Source organism: Pseudoliparis swirei, chromosome 21, assembly GCF_029220125.1.
Source record: "Pseudoliparis swirei isolate HS2019 ecotype Mariana Trench chromosome 21, NWPU_hadal_v1, whole genome shotgun sequence".
Classification (NCBI taxonomy): domain Eukaryota; kingdom Metazoa; phylum Chordata; class Actinopteri; order Perciformes; family Liparidae; genus Pseudoliparis; species Pseudoliparis swirei.
The window spans coordinates 3,755,140-3,782,426 of NC_079408.1; the positions used below are offsets into that span (position 1 = coordinate 3,755,140).

The 27,287-nt window shown below is 39.0% G+C and overlaps 2 protein-coding genes across 3 annotated transcripts; one reads left to right on the forward strand and one right to left on the reverse strand.

Annotated features, from left to right (window-relative positions):
* Positions 1-4,856: 4,856 nt before the first annotated feature.
* On the forward strand, positions 4,857-11,394 carry cmasa (cytidine monophosphate N-acetylneuraminic acid synthetase a). Its single transcript, XM_056442307.1, has 8 exons — positions 4,857-5,194; positions 6,247-6,389; positions 6,479-6,634; positions 7,324-7,460; positions 7,558-7,652; positions 8,818-8,989; positions 9,067-9,232; positions 10,740-11,394. The coding sequence occupies exons 1-8, from the start codon at positions 4,980-4,982 to the stop codon at positions 10,952-10,954; spliced, it is 1,299 nt and encodes a 432-aa protein (XP_056298282.1). The 5' UTR covers positions 4,857-4,979; the 3' UTR covers positions 10,955-11,394.
* Positions 11,395-11,605: 211 nt separating this feature from the next.
* On the reverse strand, positions 11,606-27,279 carry LOC130211519 (zinc finger protein RFP-like). Of its 2 annotated transcripts, none has more exons than XM_056442302.1 (15): positions 27,090-27,279; positions 19,593-19,734; positions 18,692-18,974; positions 18,173-18,372; positions 17,990-18,094; positions 17,760-17,855; positions 16,818-17,051; positions 15,587-15,734; positions 15,433-15,480; positions 15,141-15,167; positions 14,998-15,062; positions 14,506-14,616; positions 12,999-13,117; positions 12,141-12,237; positions 11,606-12,046 (listed from the first exon to the last, which is right to left on the reverse strand). In XM_056442302.1, the coding sequence occupies exons 1-15, from the start codon at positions 27,110-27,112 to the stop codon at positions 11,894-11,896; spliced, it is 1,851 nt and encodes a 616-aa protein (XP_056298277.1). In that variant the 5' UTR covers positions 27,113-27,279; the 3' UTR covers positions 11,606-11,893. The 2 variants fall into 2 exon arrangements, with proteins under 2 accessions (XP_056298277.1, XP_056298278.1); XM_056442303.1 differs by lacking the exon at positions 27,090-27,279 and adding an exon at positions 24,017-26,679.
* Positions 27,280-27,287: the final 8 nt, after the last annotated feature.

Below are 27,287 nucleotides of genomic sequence, written 5' to 3' on the forward strand. Positions count from 1 at the left end.
AGATACATATACATTTATATCTTTAAATATATTTATACATTTATATTTATAGATATACAGCTTAGTTTATTGTGTTCCTCTCTGGCTGATCAGCAGCATCACTTTGTTTAGTGTTTACAAACAAAAAGACAAACAGAGGCTCCTAAATATGTAAATGACGTGTTTAGAGATCAGGGTGTGTTCACAACCCCCTGCTGCTGTTCTACTGTCTTTGTAATGAAACACACACACACACACACACACACACACACACACACACACACACACACACACACACACACACACACACACACACACACACACACACACAGAGACAGAAGAGAGAAGAAAGAAGAAGAAGAGTGAGAAGTAGTAGAAGAAGAAGAAGAGTGGAAGGAGAGTAGTAGAGAGAAGAAGAAGTGGTCGAGGAAGAGTAGTAGAAGAAGAGGTGAGAGAGGTGGAGAAGAGAGTGGTGAGAGAGGAAGGTGAGAGTGGAGAGAGTGGTGGAGGAGAGGTGGAAGAAGGAAGGAGAGGAAGAGTGGTGGAGAGAGAGTGGAGAGAAGAAGTGGGAAGAAGAAGAAGGTGGTGGAGGAAGAGTGGTGAAGAGAGTGGAAGAGTGGTGAGGAGAGGAGAGTGGGAAGAGAGAGTGAGAGGTGGAGAGAAGTGGAGAGTGGAAGAAGAAGAGTGGAAGAAGAAGTGAAGAGAAGTAGTAGTGGAAGAAGAAGAGTGGAGAGAAGAGAGTGGAGAGAAGAGAGAGTGGAAGAAGGAGAGTGGTGGAGAGGAGAAGTGGAAGAGGTGGAGAGGAGAGGAAGAAGAGGAAGAGAGTGGTAGAAGAAGAGAGTGGGAGAAGAAGAGAGTGAAGAAGAGTGGTAGAAGAGAAGAGAAGAAGTGTAGAGAAGAATGGAAGAAGAAGAGTAGAAGAAGAAGAAGTGTGAGAGAAGAAGTGGAAGAGAAGAAGAAGAGTAGAAGAAGAAGAAGAAGAGTAGTGGAAGGTGAAGAAGGAAGAAGAAGAAGGTAGCAGAAGAGAGAAGTAGGAGAGAAGAAGAGTAGTGGAAGAAGAAGAAGAAGAAGAAGAAGAAGTAGATAGATGAGAAGAATACAATTTTAGCAATCCCAAACAGGAGGAAACTAGTAAACAGGAAAAACATCTCCACCTAACAGAAGATGAAGGCTCAATGACAGGGAAGCAACTGGGGTTCAGTGCCTTGCTCAGACACTTTGACTTTGACTTGCAATGGAAGAAGAAGATCGAACCCACAACCTTGGGGGGCGACGACCCTACCCCACTACCCTACAGCCAGTAGTAGAAGAAGAAGAAGAGGAAGAGGAAGAACCGACATGTCTTTCTTATCCTCTGTTTGAATATCAAGTCATTTTCCTCGTTGTGATTGTTTGTTCTTTACAGATTTAAATCTCCTTTTGTTTGTCATTCATAGTCATTGTTGTTGTTGTTTACTCGACTCTTTCAGATTCCGTCTCACGAGGAGTTTCCCCGTGACGTCCGTCCATCGGCTGACGGTCGACTTCCTGGAGTTCAACGGAGGTCACCAAGAAGGTCACCGAGGAGTGGCGTGCGGGGAATGAATGAGCGGTATGCCGCCCGGGCTGTCGGAGGAGTCCGGGCAGATGAGCATCCTCCTCCTCCTTTATTCCTCCTCTTTTCTTTTTCTATGTCACGTCATCCTCTCATTCCTCCTTTCTTTTCCTTCGGACGTGTGTTGAGAGAGATTCATGAGCCTCGAACGCCGAAACATGTGACTGTTTCATTCCCTCAACACGCACGCACAGATTTGAGTCAGTTAAAAGAGAGAGAGGGCGAGAGAGAGGGCGAGAGAGAGGGTGAGAGAGAGAGAGAGAGAGAGAGAGCACCGGTTCAACCTGATCCACGCCTCCATCTCCTCCACATGACTGTTATTTATCTACGGCTCTCCCTGTCCACCGATTGGCTCACTGTTGGTAAGACTGCATGTATTAATACACAGTGCGTGACTGTGTGTGTGTTCTTCAGGTACAAGTACACTCATGGTATTAAATTGAGATTTGATTCACAAATAAAAAGCAGGAATCATGTGACATGAATGCATTTAAAGGGAGTAAAGACAGAAGTATTAATACATAGTATTAATATAATATGTGTTTTTATTCACATGTGCATGATTGTATATTATTACCTTAATTGTTATTATTATTAATTAATATGTCACTGTTTGCCGGATACAATTGATGATGTTTTGTGATTGATTTCAACTTCTAAAGCTTCCGTTTCTTTTCTCTCTCTCATTGCTGTCCTCGTCACGTTGTTGTTGTGTCACCCTGAGGTTTGGTCCCTCAGTGGGTGGAACACCGGTCAGGTCGCATACCTGTGTGTGTGAGTGTGTGAGTGTGTGTGTGTTTTAATGACGAATATGAAAGCTGAATTCAAGCGGTTCTCGTGACTCTAATTTTTTGCTCTGACTTTTCCGCCAACAACTTTATATATATATATATATATATATATATATATAAATAAAGAATATATGGTATATTTCTGGTTTAGCATTCATCTTACACAACACTTTTATTATGTTTATTATTAATATTACACACAGTATTATTTTCAAGTTTAAATTAATTATTATAAGAACAACTATGGATTGTGACTTGTTTTATATATTATATGTTTATATATATATTTAATATAAGACAAGTGTCTTTGTGCACCTTTGAAAAGCGACGTATTAATTCAATGCATTATTTTTATTATTATTAGAATATATATATATACATATATTGATTTGTGATCAATTGACCACTAATTTATCCAATTAAAATCTGAATTATATCTTATGTTTTTATTTTTTTTTTTTTTTTTTATTTTACTTTATTTTATTTTTTGTGAAAAAATCCAATATATATATATATACGTTCAAAAGTTGGGGGTCTTAGAATTGTCTTTTTTCAAAGAAAGCACTTTTTTTGTTTTATTTAAAGAAAAAATAAAATTAATATACAAATTTAAATACAAAAAATGGTAATCTTAGTGAAAATGGTTTCTAACGGTGGGTTAATAATGAAACATCTCCAGAGGTGCCCATTTCATCTATCACTCCACCATCGCTTAATGGTACATTGTGTTTGCTAATGCCTCACTAATGTCTGATTAAGAACTGACCCTGATTAGATTATGTTAGCACAGCAGCTGAAAACGCTGAAGCTGATTATATATATGATATAACTGGTTTGAGCTTGAAGTTTGAAGAACAAAATTAATACTTCAAATATTAATCATTATTTCTAACCTTGTCAATGTCTTGACTATATTTTCTATTCAATTTTCAATTCATTTGATAAATAAAAGTGAGTTTTCATGGAAGACACGAAATTGTCTGGATGACCCCAAACTTTTGAACGGTAGTGTATATGATGAGCAATAAAATAAAAATAAATAGAAACATATTGCCGACAGATGGCGCTGTTCATCTCAATCAGAAAAACACAACTTTACCTGCTGCTCCAGTTTTTAATCATAACTACACACACGCGCACACGCACACACACACACGCTCACACACGCACGCACACACATAGATAGATAGTTTCGATCAACAGGTCGAGCGGCTTCTGAATCCGTCGGTTTGAATCCTCCCTTTTTAATTGTCTTCATCCATTCATCCTGTCATCCTTTTATCCTGTCATCCTTTCATCCACAGACAGGTGGAAACAAATAAAGAAGCAGGTGGACGAGTCCACAATGTGGGTTTGATAGGTGGTAAAAAAAATTGTGTTAAAACATGTTTTAAAATGATGATTCTGCCGCTTCCGCTAAAGAAAATAGTCCTCCGGAGAAATAGCCGCGGACTGTTATTCATAGCGGGAATGCGGTGAATGAACTGCGCGATCAACCAATCAGAATCGAGTATTGATGGTGTTGTGTGACCGATAGTTAAAACAGATTTTATTATCTCACGTTAAAGACAAAGGAAGATAAATTAAAAATTAAATGTTCTCCAAGAATACTAACGGTGAGTAAATACACAGGATCACAAGAGGTATGTCAGTTTAACAATAAATATAAGATTCCTTTTAATTACTGGACTGAACTTTATTTTAATTATAAATAATACAATAATACAATTACAATGACTTCTCTACGGGGCAGTAGTGGTGCGCTGAGCTCCAAAAAGTAGAGCAACCACAATTAAAGAGCAGAAGAAGTAAGTCCTGGGGTTTCTGTGACCGTGTTACCTGAAGACATTCAGCCGAATACGAGGAATTGACCACGTAGGTAATATAAGTATAATATAAGTGTTATGAGATAAGAAGTCGAATGTTTTTTTTTTTAAGCTTCGTTTTATTTTATTTTATAATTTAATTCCATACAGCGTATATAATAAGTTAGATTTTTTTTTTAAAGTTTAAAAAATACATATTTATTTTTTATTATCACAGCCACATTTTAATTTGTCTAAAATGGGCTTTAATACTTATCTGATTAACTCGGGCAGGTTTAGGGAACACGTCACTTCCGGTGAGTCTACTTCTATCTATTCTAAAGTGCAAGTCGCAGATTTCTTTTGAGACTATTTGAGTAAAAACGATCTGCATTTTTCTTTCTTTTTTACAAAGAAACAATATCGCCTTCTTATTCATTCCCACCAAAATAATACGAGTAGTTTTTGCGTTTAAAACTCAAAAATACGAGTATATCTAAAAAACGAACTATACTGTTTAAAATAGAGGACACCTTCCTCCCGTCTTTGTGAAAACACATAAACCACGAGCGAACATTTCAAAGTGCATACGTGGTTGTGAATATGAAAACATATAAACAGTCAGGCGTCCACGAAGAACAGCTATGTACTCACTTCCGGGTTTAACGGGCCCAACGGACCGGCATCCGGCGGAAGGTCGCCAGTTAACACGGGAGCGCTTTACACACCGTAGCACCGGAAGTGCCTCCAGCTCGGTATAAAGACGCGTCTCCGGACAACAGCGGTGCTCCTTGTGGTCCGTCCTCCGCCATGGCCTCCAGGAAGAGAAAGCTCCCGGCGAAGGACAAGCCGCTGCCCGCCAGCAAGCTCACCCGGGCGGCCGGGGGGAAGCGTCACGTGTCGGCCCTGATCCTGGCGAGGGGGGGCAGCAAGGGGATCCACCTGAAGAACATCAAGCTGCTGGCCGGGGTCCCGCTGCTGGGATGGGTGGTGCGCGCGGCGGTGGACTCCGAGATGTTCGACAGGTAGATGAACGTAGATTGTTAGTTGCAGGCAGCACTAATGTAATGTGTGTTTGTGTATATTTTTTTAAATTTTCATATTTACAATTTTTAAATTGTCAAATTTTTTATTAATGTATTATTACATTAATTAATTTATATATTTTTTTTGTACATTTATTTTCATATTTCTTGTTAACTTATTTATTTTCATATTTTGTTTTTGAAATGTATTTTTTGTCACATTTTGTGTTAATGTATTATTACATCAATTATTTTTTGTAAATTTGTTTTCATATTTCTTGTTAAAACTTATTTTCACTTATTTATTTAAGTATTTTGTTTAACTTTATTTTCAGACATATTTATATATATTTTATTTTCATTTTTTAAAATGTATTTTTTGTCACATTTTGTGTGACTGTATTATTACATTAATTCATTTTTATACTTGTAAATTTATTTTCACACTTATTTTCATATTTCTTGTTAAAACTTATTTTCACTTATTTATTTTCATTTTTTCTTTAACTTTATTTACAGACATATTTATCTTTATTTATATATATTTTCTTTTTGAAATGTATTTTCATATTTATATATGTTTTATTTATCTTTCAGATTTTGTTAAAATTTAATTTCAGATTTATTTATATGTATATCTTAGTTATTTTCATATTTTGTTTAAATTAATTTTGACATTTATTTATATATTGAAGTTATTTTAAATTTTTTAACATTTATTTTATTTATATATTTTATTTATTTATTTTCACATATTTTATATATTTTCATATTTATTTATATATTTTCACATATTTTAATGTATTTATTTTCACATTTAACGAACCAAATGAATATTTTAGATGGATCCAGGTTGTTTTCCATGTATGAAATTTAAAGTAATGAATGTTGGCCAAAAACATGTGAGACCTCTAAAACGTAAAATGTTTCCTCCCAGTCCTGATATGCAGGTTCCGTGATATTATGAAGCCCTAAAAAGGCAGTTGAATTGTCGGAATAACGAATAAGTTTCAATCCGGCCTCCATGACGACGACACTTTTTTCTTCCTCAGCGTCTGGGTTTCGACCGACCACGACGATATCGAGAAGGTGGCGAAGTCCTGGGGCGCCAAGGTCCACCGCAGGAGCCCCGGAGTCTCCAAAGACTCGTCCACGTCCCTGGAGACCATCCAAGAGTTCGTCAGGATCAACCCAGGTACGCCTGGACCGGACCGGGACCCGGGCGGAGGACCTTGAGCGCGCCCGTTTTCTGATTGAAGAGTTTTGTTGTTGTTGTTTACTCAGAGATCGGCGTGGTGTGCAACATCCAGGCCACCTCCCCCTGCCTCCACCCCTTCCACCTGAAGGAGGCGCTGGAGATGATCACGCAGCAGGGCTTCGACTCCGTCTTCTCGGTGGTCCGGAGGCACCAGTTCCGCTGGCAGGAGGTCAAGAAAGGATGTAAGCCAACGAAATACTTTCGACATTTAAAATCTGCAAACTCACTTTACCGAACTTTAATTAGTCTTTTATTGAGTTTTACAATTTTATCAACAGGGTATGATCCCATATTTAAGTGTTTCCATCTATAAGAGTAGCAACAACATTTATCAAAGGAACTGGACTCTAACTTTCATTTATCTCCACTGACCACCAGGGGGCTTCTCTGGTTGTATAGAAGTCTATATAGTGACTCTACTTCTCTCTTGATGTATTCCCTCTGTAAACATGAGTTTAGTCTTCTTCTTCTCTACAGCATGATGTCATCATTTAGTGCATGGTGGTTCCTGGTTCTCCCTCCAGTCACATGACCCGGGGAAAGTTGCACCGGGTCATGTGACTCGTCATATGTGGCATGTCTCGCATTGTTCACCGTCATAAGGCGACTCCCTAAAATACACAGAGACGCAATTAGTTTGATTGTGTAGGAAACAAAAAAACGAGTCTGTTGAGATTCCTCGAGAGCCGGCGTCAGAGGGAAGGTCGCAGAAGGTCACAGAAGCGTTGGAGTGAACGTCATTCGACACATTTGGGAATATTTCATATTTAATTTCAGACCTTTTTTTTCGTGTGTGTTTCTCGGATCGAGTTCTTCTTGACGTGTACGTGTCGCGGACCTCCTTTCTGACCTAAGCCCCGCCTCCTTCCAGCCGGCGAGGAAACCAAACCGCTGAACCTGGACCCGGCCGGCCGGCCGCGGCGCCAGGACTGGGACGGCGAGCTGTGTGAGAACGGATCCTTCTACTTCACCACGGCGGACAACGTGCTGACCCGGGGACTCCTGCAGGTTGGGGATGAAATACACAAAATATAATACACACAATATATATATATTTACACAACGCCAAAATCACGCAAACGATTGGCCGGCCGTCGTCCTGCAGGGCGGGGCGGTGGCGTACTACGAGATGCTGCCCGAGTACAGCGTGGACATCGACGTGGACATCGACTGGCCGGTGGCGGAGCAGAGGGTTCTCCGGTGAGGCGACTATTATGGCGATATCTGGTTTTTAGATTTAATGTTCTGCCTCTTTTGAGAATTTTACTATACAAAAAAAAAAAAGGATTGTTGGGGAGGATCAGAAAAAGGGGGACGGATATTTAAATATTCAGTTTTGCTGAAGTAAGGGTGGTCTTGGACTTTTATTTCATCTAACCCCCCGAAATTCCAATTGTGTTCAAATAGTTTCATCAAAATATATATATATATATTTTTTTAAAATTATATATATTTAATATCTACACTTATTTAAATATATATATTTTAAATTATATATATATGTAATATATATACACTTATTTAAATATATATATTAAATTATATATATAAACACATTTATTTAAATATATATATTTAAAATTATATATATAATACAGGACTGTCTCAGAAAATTAGAATATTGTGATGAAGTTCTTTATTTTCTGTAATGCAATTAAAAAAACAAAAATGTCATGCATTCTGGATTCATTACAAATCAACTGAAATATTGCAAGCCTTTTATTCTTTTAATATTGCTGATTATGGCTTACAGCTTAAGAAAACTCAAATATCCTATCTCTAAATATTAGAATATCATGAAAAAGTATACTAGTAGGGTATTAAACAAATCACTTGAATTGTCTAATTAACTCGAAACACCTGCAAGGGTTTCCTGAGCCTTGACAAACACTCAGCTGTTATAAATCTTTTTTTTTACTTGGTCTGAGGAAATATTAAAATTTTATGAGATAGGATTTTAGAGTTTTCTTAAGCTGTAAGTCATAATCAGCAATATTAAAAGAATAAAAGGCTTGCAATATTTCAGTTGATTTGTAATGAATCCAGAATGCATGACATTTTGGTTTTTTTAATTGCATTACAGAAAATAAAGAACTTTATCACAATATTCTAATTTTCTGAGACAGTCCTGTATATGTTTTAATACATATATATTTCTCTATATATATATTTTAAAAAACTTTTTTTTGTAAAATAAATTTATATGTAAATCTGTCAATGTAATATAATAATAAAATATAGCAGATAAAAAGACAAGAGTTTAGTTGAGAAATGAAACTGAAGGTAATCTAAGCTTTAGCATCTATTTCGAGGTTCACCTGCCCTCTCATCCTGCCCCCCCCCCCCCCGTGCTTCTCCCCCTCAGGTACGGCTACTTCGGGCGCGCCACGCCGGAGGTGGTGCGGCTCATGTTCTGCAACGTCTCCGGGTGTCTGACGGAGGGACGCATCTTCATGTCCAATTCCGGGGAGGAGATGGTGTCGATCCACACCAGAGACACCGCCGGCATCCGCATGCTGCAGAAGCAACAAATGGAGGTCGGGAAACCGGTCGGAAGTGTTAAAAATAAATTTAAAAAAAAGGCACGGGTCTCACTACCTTCTGGCTCCACCAGGTGGTGCTGTTGACGTCCAAGCTGGACCCGGTGAGCCGCTCGCTGGCCGACAAGCTGGCCGAGAGGACGGGCTGCGAGGTGGCGGAGGTGGGGGAGGAGCCGCTGGATGACCTGAGGCCGATGGTGGAGCAGAGGAAGCTGAAGTGGAAGGACGTGGCCTACATGGGTAAGGCGCCGTCCACGTGAATCTGTCCATCGGTAGATATGTCAGAAAAAGGTTTTATTATAATTTAATATATATTAAATGTTTTCATTAAATTATAATAAACCATTTTATTTTTTTAATAGAAATATACTTTATATATATATATTAGGGCTGGGCAACGATTACAATTTTTAATCTCATTTGTATTCGCAAAATCCAATAATTAATTCAAAAGTAGTGTATAGCGCACTTCTATTTTAAATGTTCTGCCATATGAATGAAAGTGCCATAACATGTCAGGACATTGTCAAACGCAGTTATGCAGAGACACTGACAGAACGCTGGAGACTGTGAAGCAGGGACGTGATCACAAGGCAGTCGTCTCGCAGCAGCGATCATATTTGGTGCTCTGTGACTTTATTTGACCAGATTTGAGTTTGTGAAAAAGAGGACACTTCGTCTCGGGGGGATTAAACATCTCTCTTGTTCTGCCTGTTTTGTGATATACATGCCTAAAAGGTGCCTAATATTTCTAGACTGAAATAATATCGGCATTATAATTATTATAACTGAGGATTTTTTTAGTTGCCTATTTCGTGGAGCCCTCTCAGGACGTGGTGCCCTCCGCACAGCGCGTAGGTCTCAAAAGCAGGACATGTCCGGGGAAAAGAGGACGTCTGGTCACCCGATGTCCAGTCGTCCCCATGAGAGCAACAGCACGTTGTGAAGCTGTCGCTTTTGCAGTCCAATCCTTTTCATCCAGCTGGTGTATTCTCCATGTGACGTGTGTCTTGAGGGCGTCTCATACCTGCCGTCATTTGTTGAGATTCTCCATGTTTGTTAAACCGCGAATGACTTTCTTTTCCGGTTCCGCAGCAATCAGTCGCAGACTTTTACAAAATAAAAGCCTGTGAGCAACACACTTTTACAATAATAAAATAAATAATAAAGCCTGCGTTAACGCGCGATAAAATAATTGTCGTTAATTAATTGATGCGTTAACGCAAGGTTAACGTGCCCAGCCCTAATATATATATAAAAAGTGTATATCTTTTTATAAATATAAACAGATTAAAAAATATATAGTTCTTTATACTTAAAAACAAAAAAATATATCCATTTTAATTTTATATATATGTCTTTTAAATTAAACCTTTTTTATATATATATATTTTTCCCATGGCTTCTGCAAGTCTGTTTTTAAAGACAAAAAATGTTTATTAAATTATAATAAACATTTATTTGTATTATATATATTTGTATGTTATATATATTTGTATTTTATATATATATAAAATATATATATATATTTAATATGTGATCTCCAAAAATATCCTAAATGTTTATTGATGACTTCATGTGGTAAATGTGTGACTTTATAATCTTAGAAATTGTGGATGTTTTTCTAACTTTTGATCTCAGATCATCCTGAGTTTATTCTCCTAAACGGCTCTCTACTGCCCCCTGGTGGCTAAACTGTGATCCTCACGCAACACGCCTGTGTGTAAAGACTGTTATTTCTCCTCAGGCGTCGACGCGCAGGACGTCAAGTGCCTGAACCTGGCGGGTCTGAGCGCGGTGCCCAGCGACGCCCCGTCGGTCGCCGTCAACGCCACCAAGTACACGTGCCACCGGGCCGGCGGCGCCGGCGCCCTGAGGGAGTTCGCCGAGCACATCCTCCTGCAGAAGGAGAAGGCCAAGGCGCAGATGGAGCAGCACCGCATCGACCGCCATGACTTCTGATCCACACGAAGCATTTCAGTTTCATCTGGGATTCAACACTATTTTTAATAACGTGACGTTATTATTATGCTCTTTAGAAGTTACATTCATTTTTAATTTTACTACGGAATATGAAATTTACCAGGTTTTGTCGTTGTTGGAATTCTACCGAATAAGTACACCTAAGATGTGAAATGGAAAGAAAACAAATATATATGAATAGAGATGAAGTATTTAAAATGCCTATGTATGTAATAGATCATAAGCATCTTGAGTGTCTAGAAAAGCGCCTCATAAAATATTAGATGAAGCATTTTAAACAAATGTATAGTTCAATGTTAATATATTTGTCATGTTGATGTCTCATCTTGGCCCGGTCGCTCTGATAAATATGGAAATTTATTTTTGGATGTGTTGGGAAGGTTTTAAGTCTTAATTTGAGTAAATATTTGGGAAACTGGTGTTGCATTTGTTTTTCATGATCAGCAAATCTATCGTTAAACTGTTTGAGCATTAAAATGTCATAAAAAAAAAAAAAAAAACCTGTTAGTTTCCTCTAAAGCTCAATATGGAAATAATGAATGCAAGAACAATAAGATTTGTTTTTAATAAATCAGCAAATCAATAAAAATACAATTTTCTTCACCTGCATTCATAAACTTTACAGTCAGAACATTTAAAGAAGATAAGTATTTATATATCTTATGTATATAAATTTAATATATACATATTTGATGTATATCAAATATGTATTTCTATTTAATATATATAAGTTATATATATATTTAATGAATACATATAAATATATATTTCCATACTGTGAATCTGAATTCATCTACACTTGTTTTTACAGATTTACCAGTTTTTTGTATAAATATACATATATGATATATATTATATATATATATCTTTTTATATATATATATAAAAGATATATAATTTTTTCCGTGCATCCAGGTGTCAATCCTTCATGTACACTGGAGTGATAATTAGCGGCATGTCGTTCTTCCCAGATTTGTTGGTGCAGGGGCTGAAGAACGGGTAGATGCATTCGGTGAACGTGTCGTTGAAGGTGTAGATGTGAACTTTGGTGTCGACGCTGTAGAAGGACACCTGCGGAGCCCAGAGGACACGCGGCGTTCACAAACACTCGGCAGGAGACGTGAAAAAACCAAACATGACGTCACAAGCGTTTCCCATACTGCACCTGGCCTTTCTCGTAGTCCACGAAGATCCCGATCCGGTGTGGCCGGAGGTCCAGACGGACGCTTGTGGAGGGTTCACTGCGAAAGGCGTAATTATTCCTGAGGGACAAGACACTCAGATGAACACACGACACTCGTAAGATACATTATGATATATATATATACCCGTCTACCATCTTTTAAAAAGGAGATATATCATGCTCACATCTCTGGAGTGTGTTGATACTTTATATACATATAGATTATTTATAAAGCACCGAGACATGCCACAATTAATAGAAAATAAAACATTTTTATTAGGATAAATGGTTGCTTTGAAGATTAAAGATGCGTTAGTTAACCTTTTGGCCACTAGAGGGCAGCAGAACCAACTGTAAACACCACAGGGACACTTTACGACATACACAGATAATAGACAATAGAAGCCTCAATTTGGCCACGTTAGCTGCCGCCATCTTGGTTTCTCTTTGGTTCCAAGGTAATAAATAATGTTTAAGATGCTTTGAAGATTAAAATTAACCTTTTGGCCACTAGAGGGCAGCAGAACAAACTGTAAGTGTTCCGACATACACAGATAATAGATGTTTGGAAGCCTCAATTTGGACACGTTGGCTGCCGCCATCTTGGTTTCTTTTTGGTACCAGAAGGGACACGAGAGGGTGGAATACGGTTAATAAGCTTTTTTTTTTTTTACAATCAACTTTCATGAACTGAAAGCTGTGAAAGTTTTTTAAAGTTGTAAGATTAAAAAACAGGGATAAATCCCAGACCTGACATCGCCGTGGTAGCGGCCTGTCAATCACAAGATTGCGTGGGATTGGGATGAGAATGGGATTGTGGATAATTAACTGGTGGTGCACCTGTTTCTCAGACTGAGGAACCAGTATCCGTTGCTCGGGATAACCTCGATCTTCCCCTTCCTTTTGATCGATTGTCTGGCGATTCCAAGATCCCAGTCCGTCTTCCTGCCCACCTCCACCTGACCACAGGAAGTAAGCCGTTAAAATTCAACCAAACACTGAAACATACGAGTGTAAACATTTCATTGTCAAATTATTATTTACATTTTTTTTAATTATCACAACATAACACTTATACAGTATATATGTGATTTATATTATACAATATTTATATTTTATTAGAATATATTTATATTGTATATTTATGATATCTATATTTCATTATAATATATGTATGATATTTATATTGTATATTTAAATTTATGATATTTATATTTCATGATAATATATTTACGATATTTATATTTTATTAGAATATATTTATGATATTAATCTTGTATATTAATATTGTATATTAATATAATTATATTGTAATATAATATATTTACAATATTTATATTGTACATTTATAATATATGGTATTTATATATCATATTATACTGAATATTATTATTATATGATATATACAGGACTGTCTCAGAAAATTAGAATATTGTGATGAAGTTCTTTATTTTCTGTAATGCAATTAAAAAAACAAAAATGTCATGCATTCTGGATTCATTACAAATCAACTGAAATATTGCAAGCCTTTTATTCTGATTTATTGCTGATTATGGCTTACAGCTTAAGAAAACTCAAATATCCTATCTCTAAATATTAGAATATCATGAAAAAGTATACTAGTAGGGTATTAAACAAATCACTTGAATTGTCTAATTAACTCGAAACACCTGCAAGGGTTTCCTGAGCCTTGACAAACACTCAGCTGTTATAAATCTTTTTTTTTACTTGGTCTGAGGAAATATTAAAATTTTATGAGATAGGATTTTAGAGTTTTCTTAAGCTGTAAGCCATAATCAGCAATATTAAAAGAATAAAAGGCTTGCAATATTTCAGTTGATTTGTAATGAATCCAGAATGTATGACATTTTTGTTTTTTAAATTGCATTACAGAAAATAAAGAACTTTATCACAATATTCTAATTTTCTGAGACAGTCCTGTATATATGAACATATTGAATTGTATGAATAAGATGTCTTTATGTCAGTGTTAAATATTTAACTACAAAGTAGAAATGTGTGTTTATATAATATAAAAACTAAAATAATCTTGTGTTAAAATATATATCAACCTTTTTTGGAAAGACAAAACAATTTACAAAATAAACAAATCTAATTTAAAGGGGGGAGATCCAAAAAACAAATCTATTAATTAGATTTCTGTCTCTTTGACTTCCATCATATCCTCTTTCAGACCGATTGGAAATAAAAGATATAAAATATACATTTAACATCTGTAGATTAAAAAAAAAACGCCTTGACTACATATTTAAATATATAAAATTCCTGAAAACCTCTATAAAGTGCCCGTGTCACGTTGAGGGGGGTGGGGGGGGGGAGTTCTCACCTCCCAGTAGTGTCTCCCGGAGGAGATGGCCTCTCTCCCCACGACGCAGACCACCCTGTCGAACCGCTCCGGGTTGTCCGGAACCACCTGGTGTCGATCTGCACACCTCACCTGCGGGAGCACCGAGAAGCTCATCAATAAACTTTATTAGGCCCGACAGAATGACGTGTACAGACGCCCGGTTACCTGCATTCTGACGTTTTCTATATGCTTTGTATGCGATGAACATTATTAGTAGAAATCGCTTGTGTGGCTGTAATTTTGACACTTCAATTTTTTAAAATATATATATATTTTTTAATTTTCATTTCCTTATTTAAATTCTTAATATAATATGTCTTTGCTATTTTATTGTAAAAAAATGTTTGCTACTGCTTCAAGAAATTTCCCCCTCGTGGATGAATACATTAAAATCTAATCTAATTTTACCTATCTAATCTAATCTAATCTCATCTAATATATCTAATCTATCTATTTAACGAGGCGTCTCACACTCTTCATGTCGTCTGACACGAGGAGTCTCGGGTGAGCGGTGTTGGCGTCCAGAGTCACGTCCACTGTGTTGAGGGAAGAAAACAAAACTGTAAACAACTTTTATTTATTTATTTTGTATTAATTTTAAAACTGCTTCGCACCTGCGTAATCCTCAACCCTCATCGTCTCTGTAGAAAGAAAAAAATCCAAGAATAAAACAGCTGTTAAAATAAATGTGCAATGTATAGATTTACATAATTTAAGGTGGACTGCTCAAACGACTACGTGCAGAATACGTACGTATTTAACTTAAGGTGGAATGCATAAGATTCGCTCAAAGAGTTTGTATTTGAACAACTCTAAAGGTGGATGGCAGATATCGTTCACTGTTTAATACACTTTATGAGCCTTTATGTTGAACATATTTAAGGCGGACTGGGAGTGGACACTCACCGGGCTGATATGGGACCGGACTGGGAGCGAGTGCCGAGTCAGCAAAACCTGAAGAGGAACAAATGAGAACTTCCTGAACTCAGAAGAACTCATGTGAGTAAAAACACACCCTCTTCATAAAATATATATTTATATATTTTTGCATTCAGCCCACCTGTTCCCGCGAGGATCAAAAGCTCCTCCTTGAACTTCTCCACCTCAGCTGCCAGAGACCTGTAGATGGGCCCCGTTCCCAGGTCAGAGGTCACCGACACCCCGGACCAGTCTTTGACGGGTGGAGGACTGGAGATGACGGGGAACGTCTGGAAAGTGGAGATAAGATATATATACAGGACTGTCTCAGAAAATTAGAATATTGTGATGAAGTTCTTTATTTTCTGTAATGCAATTAAAAAAACAAAAATGTCATGCATTCTGGATTCATTACAAATCAACTGAAATATTGCAAGCCTTTTATTCTTTTAATATTGCTGATTATGGCTTACAGCTTAAGAAAACTCAAATATCCTATCTCTAAATATTAGAATATCATGAAAAAGTATACTAGTAGGGTATTAAACAAATCACTTGAATTGTCTAATTAACTCGAAACACCTGCAAGGGTTTCCTGAGCCTTGACAAACACTCAGCTGTTATAAATCTTTTTTTACTTGGTCTGAGGAAATATTAAAATTTTATGAGATAGGATTTTAGAGTTTTCTTAAGCTGTAAGCCATAATCAGCAATATTAAAAGAATAAAAGGCTTGCAATATTTCAGTTGATTTGTAATGAATCCAGAATGCATGACATTTTTGTTTTTTTAATTGCATTACAGAAAATAAAGAACTTTATCACAATATTCTAATTTTCTGAGACAGTCCTGTATATATATTTTATTTAAATAACCCACACATGTTTTCCCATCACGCCTCGTTAAGACCCTCCACTGACCTTGTTGTGTATTTTTTATTCAGTCAATCAAATCAAATACAATACAATATTATTATATATAATATACAAAAGAGAAAGACTGAAAGGTATAGGTAGAAGCAAAAAATGCTTATAAATTCCTATCCTAAATTAAAATGAAATAAATCAGAAAATTAATATAAAATAAAGACAAAAAAAGAAAAAAGAAAATAAAAAACAATATATATTTATATATATACACATATATAGACATACACATGCATTCATACATACGCATACGTTTAAAAAAAATCACATTTATAACTCAAGAATTGTTTTATAAATAATTCCCTTGAAAACCAAAAAGGAGTTCACCATTCTTACATCCATTTCAACATTATTCCATTATTGGACCCCTACAACAGAAATACATCTTCTTTTAATCCCTTTTTTAGCCTTTTGTACCATGAACTTACAAACATCTCTCAAATCATACCTTCATGCAGTGAATGTAGTCCTCGGACAGGGCGAGCTCGGCGAGGCCGCTCTCCCTCCTCTGCAGCTCTTCCAGCTCCAGCTCCAGCTGTCGTTTCATGGCGCCGGCCTGCAGCGCGGCCGCCACGCGGCTCGCGTCCATCGTCTCCATCAGCTTCGCCTGGGAGCGCTCGATGGCCGACACCAGCTCGGAGAACAGGCAGACGCTGCCCGCCGTGTTGCGCTCCACCGCCAGCTGAGGAGGGAACGTGTCCGGGATCAGGGTCACAGTTTCAGGAACAGAAAAATATATATATGCAAAAAGGAAAAGCTTGAAAAGTTGTTTACGTCCTCTTAAAGTTAGGAATACATATTTCATTTTAGAACGCTCAACCGCCAACAGGGGGTTAAAAATAAATACATAAATATAACAAAATCAGGAATATAAAACCTTTGGAAATTTAATTCAGACTTCAAATGTATGCACCCACAAATATATATATATTTATATATGTGTATATAAATACTAATTAAATAAATATATTTGTATATATATTTATTTAATATATATATTCATATACACATATAAATATATATATATGTCAATAAATCTCTATATATATTTATTTAATATATATAGTCACATACATATATATATATGTGTGTAAATAAATATATATTAAATAAATATATATACACACATACATATATATTTATGTATATATATATCTGTATATAACTATATATTAAATAAATAATATAAAACCTCCTAAATTACACCTAAACATTTAGTAAAATTTTTTTTTTAAATATCGCAATCAAGGGAATTAAAACCTTGACAATTGAAAATAACTAAATATTAGATCAAACAAAAGTGAAGTAAAAAAAAAGAAGAAAAAGGGATGACTCAGATTTCGCCACAGCTTACATACAGGAATGTGTGTGTGTGTGTGTGTTTGTTTACCTCCTGCTCAGTGGATGACAGATTGATCTCCTCAATCTTCTGGATCCTCTGTCTGATCATCTCCTTGACGTCCTTCTCCGACTCACTCAGCTGGACCTGCACACAAACAGGAAGTACAAACAGGAAGTACACTTTAGTACAAACAGGAACCTGGACACGTAGCGGAAAAGAAAACCGTCTTCGCCTTAAAACCAAGTCATCCGCTTCAAACACCATTCCGGTTTTCCCACCTTGGTTTTCATCCACTCGTCTTCGAGGGTCACCGTGTCGTGACCCTGATGGTCCTCGGTCTCACATTCAGGACAGACACACACTTGATCCGTCTTACAGTAAATCTGAAATCAGAGAGATGGCGTTTACCCGTCAAGCCTTAAATCGTGACACCATAACCAGCTGCAGACGGTTTACCGTACCACTATTCCTCTGTGGTGGATCTCACAGACGGGGAGCCGGGTGCTTATCTCGTTCCCGATCATGGTGAACCTTCTCCGGTTCAGGTAAAAGGGCGGCGCAGCATTTTCGGAGGGGCTTATTGGGGAGGCGATCATAGTTTGGTTCGGTACTGAAGAAGCAAGAGGGGTCGAGGCTGGTGTCGGCGGGACGGACTCTGAATCTAGAGATGAAATCAAGGGGAAAAAAAAAAAAATTACACAATTAAATAAATTAAAATTAAGAGAGAAAAAAAATGCAAGAATTAAAAAATTCAAGAATTCATAAATTAAAAGTATAACAAATTTAGAAATTAAAACATGTAAATATTTAGAACATTTTAATATTCATTAATTTAAACATTTACAAAATAATTGTCTCTTCCCCTTCAAATTGGGAATAAAGCACTCACCGACTGCTGGCTCTGCTACTTTGCTTGTCATGAATGAATATAGACACTGATATCTTGAAATGTACTAAAACACCTAATCCACCTGTCTTACCTTGGGTCTCACAGGGTATCGGCAGTGATGGCTCTTGCGTAGCTCGAGGAAGCCTCTTCTTCAATTCCGCAATTAAATCCTTTGGTATGCCTCCTCCTTCTCCCATGTGTCTTGCTGTTCCTCCTCTCAATCCTCTTCCTCTTCCTCCTGCTCCTCCCCCTCTCGTACCGTTCCCCACTCCTATCATTGATTTGAACTCGTTGGTAATCTCTCGCAGCGTCCTGTTGATCTGGAGCTCCGGTCGCTTCGGGAAGGTCTTATTACACAGAGGACACTGGTAAATCTAAGAGAGGGAACAAAAAACAACAAAACATATTAAAGTCAGAGGAAAGGGCAGAAAGAAGTCTAGAATTACTGCTTCACGGTTAGATGCCAGATGTTTCTAAGTGCCTCTCTTTCTGAGTAAAACAAAGATGGCAGCCAAACATTGGAGACTAATTATATCGCAGATATAAATAATAATGGGTACCGTGACCCCAAATGTATGCCAATATGATGGGCACACATCGAAAGGCTACAATGGAAATACACAAAGACAATGTACACAACGGACAAAACAAGGGATGAAGAAGAAGAAGACACACGAGTGGGAGAAGGAACGGAAGTCTTGGAACAGAAGAAGGAGGAATGAAAGGGGGTAAAACAAAGGGTGGGAAAGAAGACACATCTGGAATGATTGGCTCACATCGAAGGCTACAATGGAAATACACAAAGACAATGTACACAACGGACGAAACAAGGGAAGAAGAAGAAGAAGAAGAAGAAGACACACGAGTAGGAGAAGGAACGAAAGTCTTGGAACAAACTCCGGGAACAGAAGGAGGAATGAAAGGGGGGTAAACCAAAGGGTGGAAAAGAAGACACATCTGGATTGACTCCCGTGTGCCACACACTCACGGACCGTAGAGCCGTTCCAGTATTTGCTGATGCAGTCGATGCAGTAGCTGTGTCCGCACGACGTGGTGGAAGGGTTGGTGAACACGTCGAGGCAGATGGAGCACAGGAACTGCTCGTCGGACAGGAAGCTTCCACATAAGGACATCCTGTGGACGGCGAGAAAGTAGAGCACCGACGAGTCAACGACAAACACAAGCTAGTGGCGTTATTAGAAAGGTCCTTGAAGAAACCATCGTTGATAGATTCAGACATTAGGTCTTATGCAGAATATTCTGATCTTGCTTCCCACTGTATGGTAGTTGTTCTCGTTCCTGTCATCCCCTGCTGTTTTCTCCACAAGGGCTTCTAAGGGTGCTCATATCATGTTTTTTCCACTAGGGCATCCAAGGGTGCACATATGTTTTCTCCACTAGGGGCTACGGACTATTACAAACTACCAGAGCAGACCCCGCGCAATGGTGAGTGCCGACGCATCCCTAGCGGACGACCTGAACTCATTTTATGCACGGTTTGAGGCTAGCAACAACAGCGCTAGCTCGCCGGCTAACAACAACACCGTTAAGCGTAGCGGTGAGTTCTACCGCTGGGGATGAACACACACTCTCTGTGACCGAGCACAGTGTGAGGAGGGCTCTGTTGAGGGTGAACACCAGGAAAGCTGCAGGTCCAGATGGCATATCTGGGCGAGTACTGAAGACCTGTGCTAACCAGCTAGCTCCAGTGTTCACCACAATATTCAACCTCTCCTGGCTGAGTCCGTGGTCCCCGCCTGCTTCAAGAGATCCACTATTGTCCCTGTGCCCAAGAATGCTTCTCCAGCATGTATGAATGACTACCGACCGGTGGCCCTCACCTCGGTGGTCATGAAATGCTGAGAGGCTGATAAAGGACTACATCTGCGCCTTCCTCCTTCCTCCATGGACCCGCTGCAGTTTGCTTATCGCCCAAACAGATCCACGGATGATGCTGTCTCCCAGGTACTGCACACCACACTCTCTCATCTGGACAGCCAGAGGGGGCTATGTGAGACTACTGTTCATTGATTATAGTTCAGCTTTCAACACCATAGTCCCTCCAGACTGGCGGCAAGCTGATTGAGGTGGGACTGAACATCCCCTAGTGAGCTTGGATCCTAGACGTCCAGAGGGCCAGGCCACAGGTGGACAGCATGGGCAGACACACCTCAAATCCCTCACCCTGAACACAGGATCCCCCAGGGTTGCGTCCTCAGCCCCTACTGTACTCCCTGTACACACATGACTGTGTGGCCAGGTTCAGCTCAACACCATCATCAAGTTTGCGGATGACACAGTGGTGGTGGGCCTGATCTCCGACAACGCGAGAAGGCCTACCTGGAGGAAGTTGCTGATCTGTCACTCTGGTGCCAGGACAACAGCCTCATCATGAATGTCACCAAAACTAAGGAGCTGATTGTGGACTTTAGGAAGGTACAACAACAGAGGACGTACTCACCACTGGGGATTAACGGGACTACTGTGGAGAGGGTGAGCGGGTATAAATACCTGGGAGTCCACATCACCGAGGATCTGACATGGTCAACAAACACAGACACTCTGGTGAGAAAGGCAAGGCAGCGCCTCTACCACCTCAGGCAGCTGAGGAAATTTAAAGTTTCCCAGAGGATCCTTCAGTCCTTCTACTCTGGAGCTGTAGAGGCGTCCTGACAGGAAGCATCACAGCCTGGTTTGGCAACTGCTCCGCTCAGGACAGGAAGGCTCTGCAGAGAGTAGTGCGTTCGGCTGAGCGCACTATTGGAACTACACTCCCACCCTGCAGGACTTGTACACCAGGAGGTGCAGAACCAGAGCCGGCAGGATCATGAAGGATCCTCACCACCCCAACAACAGACTGTTTCAGCTGCTGCGGTCAGGCAGGCGCCTCCGTAGTCACGCTGCAAGAACAGAGAGACTGAGACGGAGTTTCTTTCCTCAGGCCATCAGGATTGTGAACTCCGACCTCACCAGGACCCCCACATAGACCCACACAACTGCCCCTCTTAGGCACACACACACACACACACACACACACACACACACACACTTACTGTAAATATTGTGTTGTTTTTTATTTGTAAATAGTGTGTACTTGTTGCCCTTGCACATTCCTGCTGAGCATTGCCACTTTCATTTCACTGCACACCCTGTGTGTGTATGTGACAAATAAAACATCTTGAATCTTGAATCTTGAATCATATCATGTTTTCTCCACTAGAGGAGCTTCTAAGGGTGCTCATATCATGTTTTCTCCACTAGGGCATCCAAGGGTGCACATATGTTTTCTCCACGAGAGGGGCTTCTAAGGGTGCTCATATCATGTTTTCTCCACTAGAGGAGCTTCTAAGGGTGCTCATATCATGTTTTCTCCACTAGAGGGGCTTCTAAGGGTGCTCATATCATGTTTTCTCCACCAGAGGGGCTTCTAAAGGTGCTCATATCATGTTTTTTCCACTAAAAGGGCATCCAGGAGTGCACATATCATATTTTCTCCACTAGAGGGGCATCCAAGGGTGCACATGTTTTCTCCACGAGAGGGGCTTCTAAGGGTGCACATATCATATTTTCTCCACTAGAGGGGCTTCTAAGGGTGCTCATATCATGTTTTTTCCACTAAAAGGGCATCCAGGAGTGCACCTTATCATGTTTTCTCCACTAGAGGGGCTTCTAAGGGTGCTCATATCATGTTTTTTCCACTAAAAGGGCATCTAAGAGTACACCTTATGTTTTTTCCACTAGAAGGGCATCCAAGGGTGCACATATGTTTTCTCCACTAAAAGGGCATCTAAGAGTGCACCTCATCATGTGTTCTCCACAAGGGCATCCAAGAGTGCACCGTATCCTATTTTCGCCAACTAAAAGGTCATCCAAGATTGCACCTTGTCATGTTTTCGCCACTGGAAGGGCATCCAAGAGTGTATCTTATCTTGTTTTCTCCACTAGAAGGGCTTCTAAGAGTGCACCGTATCATGTTTTCTCTATTTGAAGGGATCCCAAGAGTGAACCTTGTTTTCTCCTCTAGAAGGGCATTTAAGGTTGCACCGTGTCATGTTTTCTGGACTAGAAGGTATCCCAGAGTGCACCGTGTCATGTTTTCTGGACTAGAAGGTATCCCAGAGTGCACCGTGTCATGTTTTCTGGACTAGAAGGTATCCCAGAGTGCACCGTGTCATGTTTTCTCCGCTAATGTGTGTGTTTTAGATGAAAGGCAGTCTTAGGGGAGGGAAGCTTACATTCTGAGAGACAAAGGGAAACAACATGCAACACAAATACAAATCACCTCTGTTGTCATAGATCAGACGAGGATGGTCAGAAGACTTTAGGAATGAAGTGAGGCGAGATGTCTCGTTTCAACACAGCAACATGTTTTGCAAAACCTCTCTTTTAAACTGGAAGCGTAAGACTTCAAGACGAATCATACGAGGCGACACATTTCAAATACGTTATGTTGGAGTAGTGATTAGTTGTCAACGCAGACAAACATAACGCAGTCTTCCTCTGCTCTTCTATTATGTGGAACCTGAATTATCTTCTGGCACGTTTATGTCACATTATTAAGGAGAGTCAACTAGTTCAGTGACATTGCAGTCGGATAGGTGGGACTATAATAAAACGATTGTTGTTGGCTTGTTTCTGTGATCGCGGGGGGAGGGGGAGGAGGAGGAGCAACTGTTTGCCCTCCAAAATGTACGGCATCCAAAATGTGAGAACGACCCTAAATATGTCGTTATGCAAGATTGTGGGTCGATTTATTTATTTGTGAAAAAGCTTTTTAGTCAAAATGCTGACCTTAACTTAACAAACTGGCCTCAAACATGATTTTTAGAGGTTTAAATAGCGAGAACTTAACCACCTTCTAAGGTTTAGGGTTGAATCCTCCTGTAACATTGCAGCTTATAGCTTTGGGCTCAATAGCCCTGAAGGAAATTAGTTTGCATCCAACACATGACAAAAGAGAAGGAACAACCTATCACGACCCATAAATCACTGCAACAAAGAGACGTTTCTTCCAACCGACTTCAGGAAGCAATTAAAAGTGGTTTGATTCAATTAAAACATTTGAATTACACATGTAATTACAGACTCTTACTTTGAAGGATGTTTGGAAAAAAACTAAACTTTGTTGGTCTCACAAGTATCTGTAACGTAAAAACTGGAATTTTAAATTAAATTCGATTAAACCAAACGACACCAATCAGTCCACCGAGAGAAAAGAAAATATTGAAAAAAATGAAACAAGAGAAATTAGAAAAACTAAAATAGCAGCATGACTTTTTAACAATGCAAATCGTATGACTTGACATGTCAGGTACATGTGGTGCATGAGATCAGACCCGCTGGTCCCTGGTGAATAAACACTTTTCTTGCACTATAAACATTAATCATGAAATAAGTTTAAATATTGATACCTTACCTGTTGGTAGGTCAGACTTTTAAAAATGGCTCCAACAAAACGCTCCAGAAAAGTAAAAAACCTCTTTTTTCTCGATCTCTACACGTCGAATCTCGATCGCATACAAAGTGTGTTTTTTGCTTCTCAGGCTGCGACATTTAAAATGGTGTCGGGCCACGCCCACTCACCTGTCTACGTTTGGCAGGTAAATGCGGCAAGACTGGTTCAGGTACAAACATATTTGAAGAGACAAATGTTTCCTCCTTTATTTTTTCTTTCATTTATTTATATTTATCTGGCCGTTGACAGGTTTTTAAAATGTGAAAATAACTCCCGACACCCGACTTGTGAGATCTTATCTGATGTAATATGTGATGATGATATAGTCAGATAAAAATGTGTTGAAGGCTCGATACGGGAAAATACAATGTTCTTTGTCGTAATTTCTCCATGAATCACTTTTGGTGTCGCACAGGACCTTCACGCGGGTCCCCCGAGTGAAGGTCCTGCGATGGTTCTGACCCGTTCGCCGGTGTTTTCATTGGCCGTCGAAGGATTCCTGGCTGTATTTGACTGAGGAAGTCAAAGCTTGAACCGCACAATGCGCCTCTGTTACACCCTGCAACTAATTACCTTTCATGACAATAGCGCTGCTCCACTCTGAACGCCGTGTGCCGCTCTGCTATGTTGTTGGAATCCAAACCACTTTCGGATATCTCGCATACCTTCCAGTGCGCGACGCGTTCTGCCGAAGAGAGATGAGCGGATCCTCAGACGAGATACCCGGAGAGAATGCCGCTTTCTTTTTTTCTAAACCTTCTCCTCAATCATTCAAATGATTCGGCTTCTAAGGATTCACGACCTCTGGCACGTGCAAACATTTCTTTGTGCGATGCACTTGAAAGAAAATGTTGTGGCAAAGGTGAATGGGTGGGTCCAAAAACACAGGAGACTTTAGTTTGAGACCTCAAGTTTAAATATTTTAAGTTACGCAACATACAGGGTTCATACACATGTCGACCAATGGGGTTACAGGACTTCTTTTTGCATGACCTTAACCGTTGTGGAATCTCGGTGTTTACATAATAAATAGCGTGTTATCCCTGAGCTACTGTTGCCACCGAGCCTCTTAGTCAAGGTGTGTTCACTCGCAGCGCGGGGAGAATGTATGCCGGCTTACATTTTGAGCGTTTTTCTTTTAAAGTCATTCATTATTTCAAACTGAGCGTGAATGGAAATGTGATAACACATTTTCCTTTAACTTTTTTATTGAAAGAGAATTTTTATTTTTTAGAGCAACCATATTTTTTTTGCAAATTGATTTTTTAAAATGTTTTCTTTTTGAGAGCGACGATTTTTGTTTTGAGTGAATTTTGTTTTAATCGCAGTTTTTTTAAAAAGAATTTCTTTTAGTGTTTTTCTTTTTGAGAGCGACATTCTTTTGAGAGCAAATTTTTTTTCCCACTTTTTTTTTGAGAGTGGATTTTTTAATTATTATTATTTTTTGAGAGTGGATTATTTTTTGAGAGCAACATTTTTTTTTGAGAGTGAATATTTTATTTAGAGGCAATTTTTTTTGAGAGCCAATTTTTTTTTTGAGAGCCAAGTTTCTTTATTTGCAGCAACACATTCTAGTTCCATCAGCAACACTAACAATTCAATTATTAACAAGCGAGAAATTTGCTCTCAAAACCTTTTTGTTTGTTTGCGTAATAAAGACACAAATCTACCGTCACACTAAATGCTCCACTTAGTTCACCAGCCGGGGGTCTACAGAGTGTTTTTCCAACTTTTCCCCTGCAAGCTTTGGACAAAAAGGACGTCGCGAGAGTGAACCAGAACATTTCGGTTGTGGCTCTGCCAGAAGCACAAAGAGCCGAGCTGCACCCCTGAGCATGTGGAACAGCGTGTCGCTCCCATACAACTGGTTTTAAAGGCAACTGTGTGGCGCTAGATATAATGTCTATTCTGAGTTTCGTTTAAGCTCAACATGAGCACATTATTCTCGGCACATCCTTCAGGAGAACAGCTGAACGAGACATATGCCTGCATGCCAATAACTACCAACACGGCCTTCAGCGACACCGTCAACATGTCATCTTTCTAGGTCCCTGTGCGGTTAGACGGCACCAAAAACACACACAGCTACACAAAGACGATAAAAACCCAACACGTGCGCTTGTAAACTTCTACGTGTAAGTCCACGTCAACTCCCCCCACGACACAAAGGAAAAACTTAATATAGGACGCATCCAAAGATCCAACTATTCAGAGGGAAAAGGGCAAAACTGCCACTTAGAAATATAAACTTGCCCCTGATATCACTGGGAGAGGCACAACATGCCCCCATAATAATTTCGATAATTTAATAGCATTTTATTTTTGTTCTTTGATGTCCTATCTGTACTTTGGGGGCGGCTGTAGCTCAGTGGGGTAAGAGGGTCGTCCTGCAACCGCAAGGTTGTGGGTTCGATCCCCGCTCTCCCCATTAGTTGCAAGTCGAAGTGTCCTTGAGCAAGGCACTGAACCCCCAGTTGCTTCCCGGGCGCATCACTGCAGCCCACTGCTCCTTAATAACTAAGGATGGGTTAAATGCAGAGAACTAATTTCCCCTTGGGGATTAATAAAAGTGTATATTTATATTTATTTATTTATTTAGGCAGGTAAAAAAACAAATCTATAAATATAATTATTAATTATTTAAAAAAAGATATAATAGTTAAATAAATAACCACAAAGAAATAAGAAAATATAATATGATTTAATTTTTCTGTTTGTTTTTTGCTAAAACACTTTGAATCTATAGACTATTGCCTAATAATCTTATTATTGCCTAATACTCTTATTATTGCTATATTGATGAAAATTGCTCATATACTGTAAGCCTAAATAAGTATATTTATTATTTTTGAATAAAGGTTCAATGTTATTTCACAAGTTTAAAAAAAGTGCCCCAAATTTATTTTTAAATGCCCCTGGAATTCAGTCAGTGGGGGAAAAAACTGCCTCCTAAAAAATAAGTAACTGTCCTCCCCTGCATGTTAAAATAATAAATAATGAATTGGCTTCATTGATAAATGAAGTGCACGATTACCCGGGATTCCGTTGCGACGTCATCACAGGTTGTCGTCATGGTTTCCATCCAGTTGCCATAGATACTCTCTTCCTCTCGGAAAGGCCTCTGCTCACCAGCTTAACTTTTATATTCTGACCTATACTTTGAGGTGAGAAGGTGTTATGATGTCCCACTTCCTCCTCGTGGGGATTTTGTAAATACTAGAACGGTAACTGG

Excerpts from the sequence above, each read along its gene's own strand:
- LOC130211519 (XM_056442302.1), bottom strand. The coding sequence starts at position 27,112 with ATGACGTCGCAACGGAATCCCGG. Across the intron at positions 17,856-17,989 it reads ACGAGTGGATGAAAACCAAG|GTCCAGCTGAGTGAGTCGGA; the intron begins GTGGGAAAACCG and ends GTTTGTGTGCAG. Across the intron at positions 15,735-16,817 it reads ACTACATTCACTGCATGAAG|ACGTTCCCCGTCATCTCCAG; the intron begins GTATGATTTGAG and ends TCCACTTTCCAG.
- cmasa (XM_056442307.1), top strand. The coding sequence starts at position 4,980 with ATGGCCTCCAGGAAGAGAAAGCTCCCGGCGAAGGACAAGCCGCTGCCC. Across the intron at positions 5,195-6,246 it reads GACTCCGAGATGTTCGACAG|CGTCTGGGTTTCGACCGACC; the intron begins GTAGATGAACGT and ends TTTCTTCCTCAG. Across the intron at positions 7,653-8,817 it reads GCGGAGCAGAGGGTTCTCCG|GTACGGCTACTTCGGGCGCG; the intron begins GTGAGGCGACTA and ends TCTCCCCCTCAG.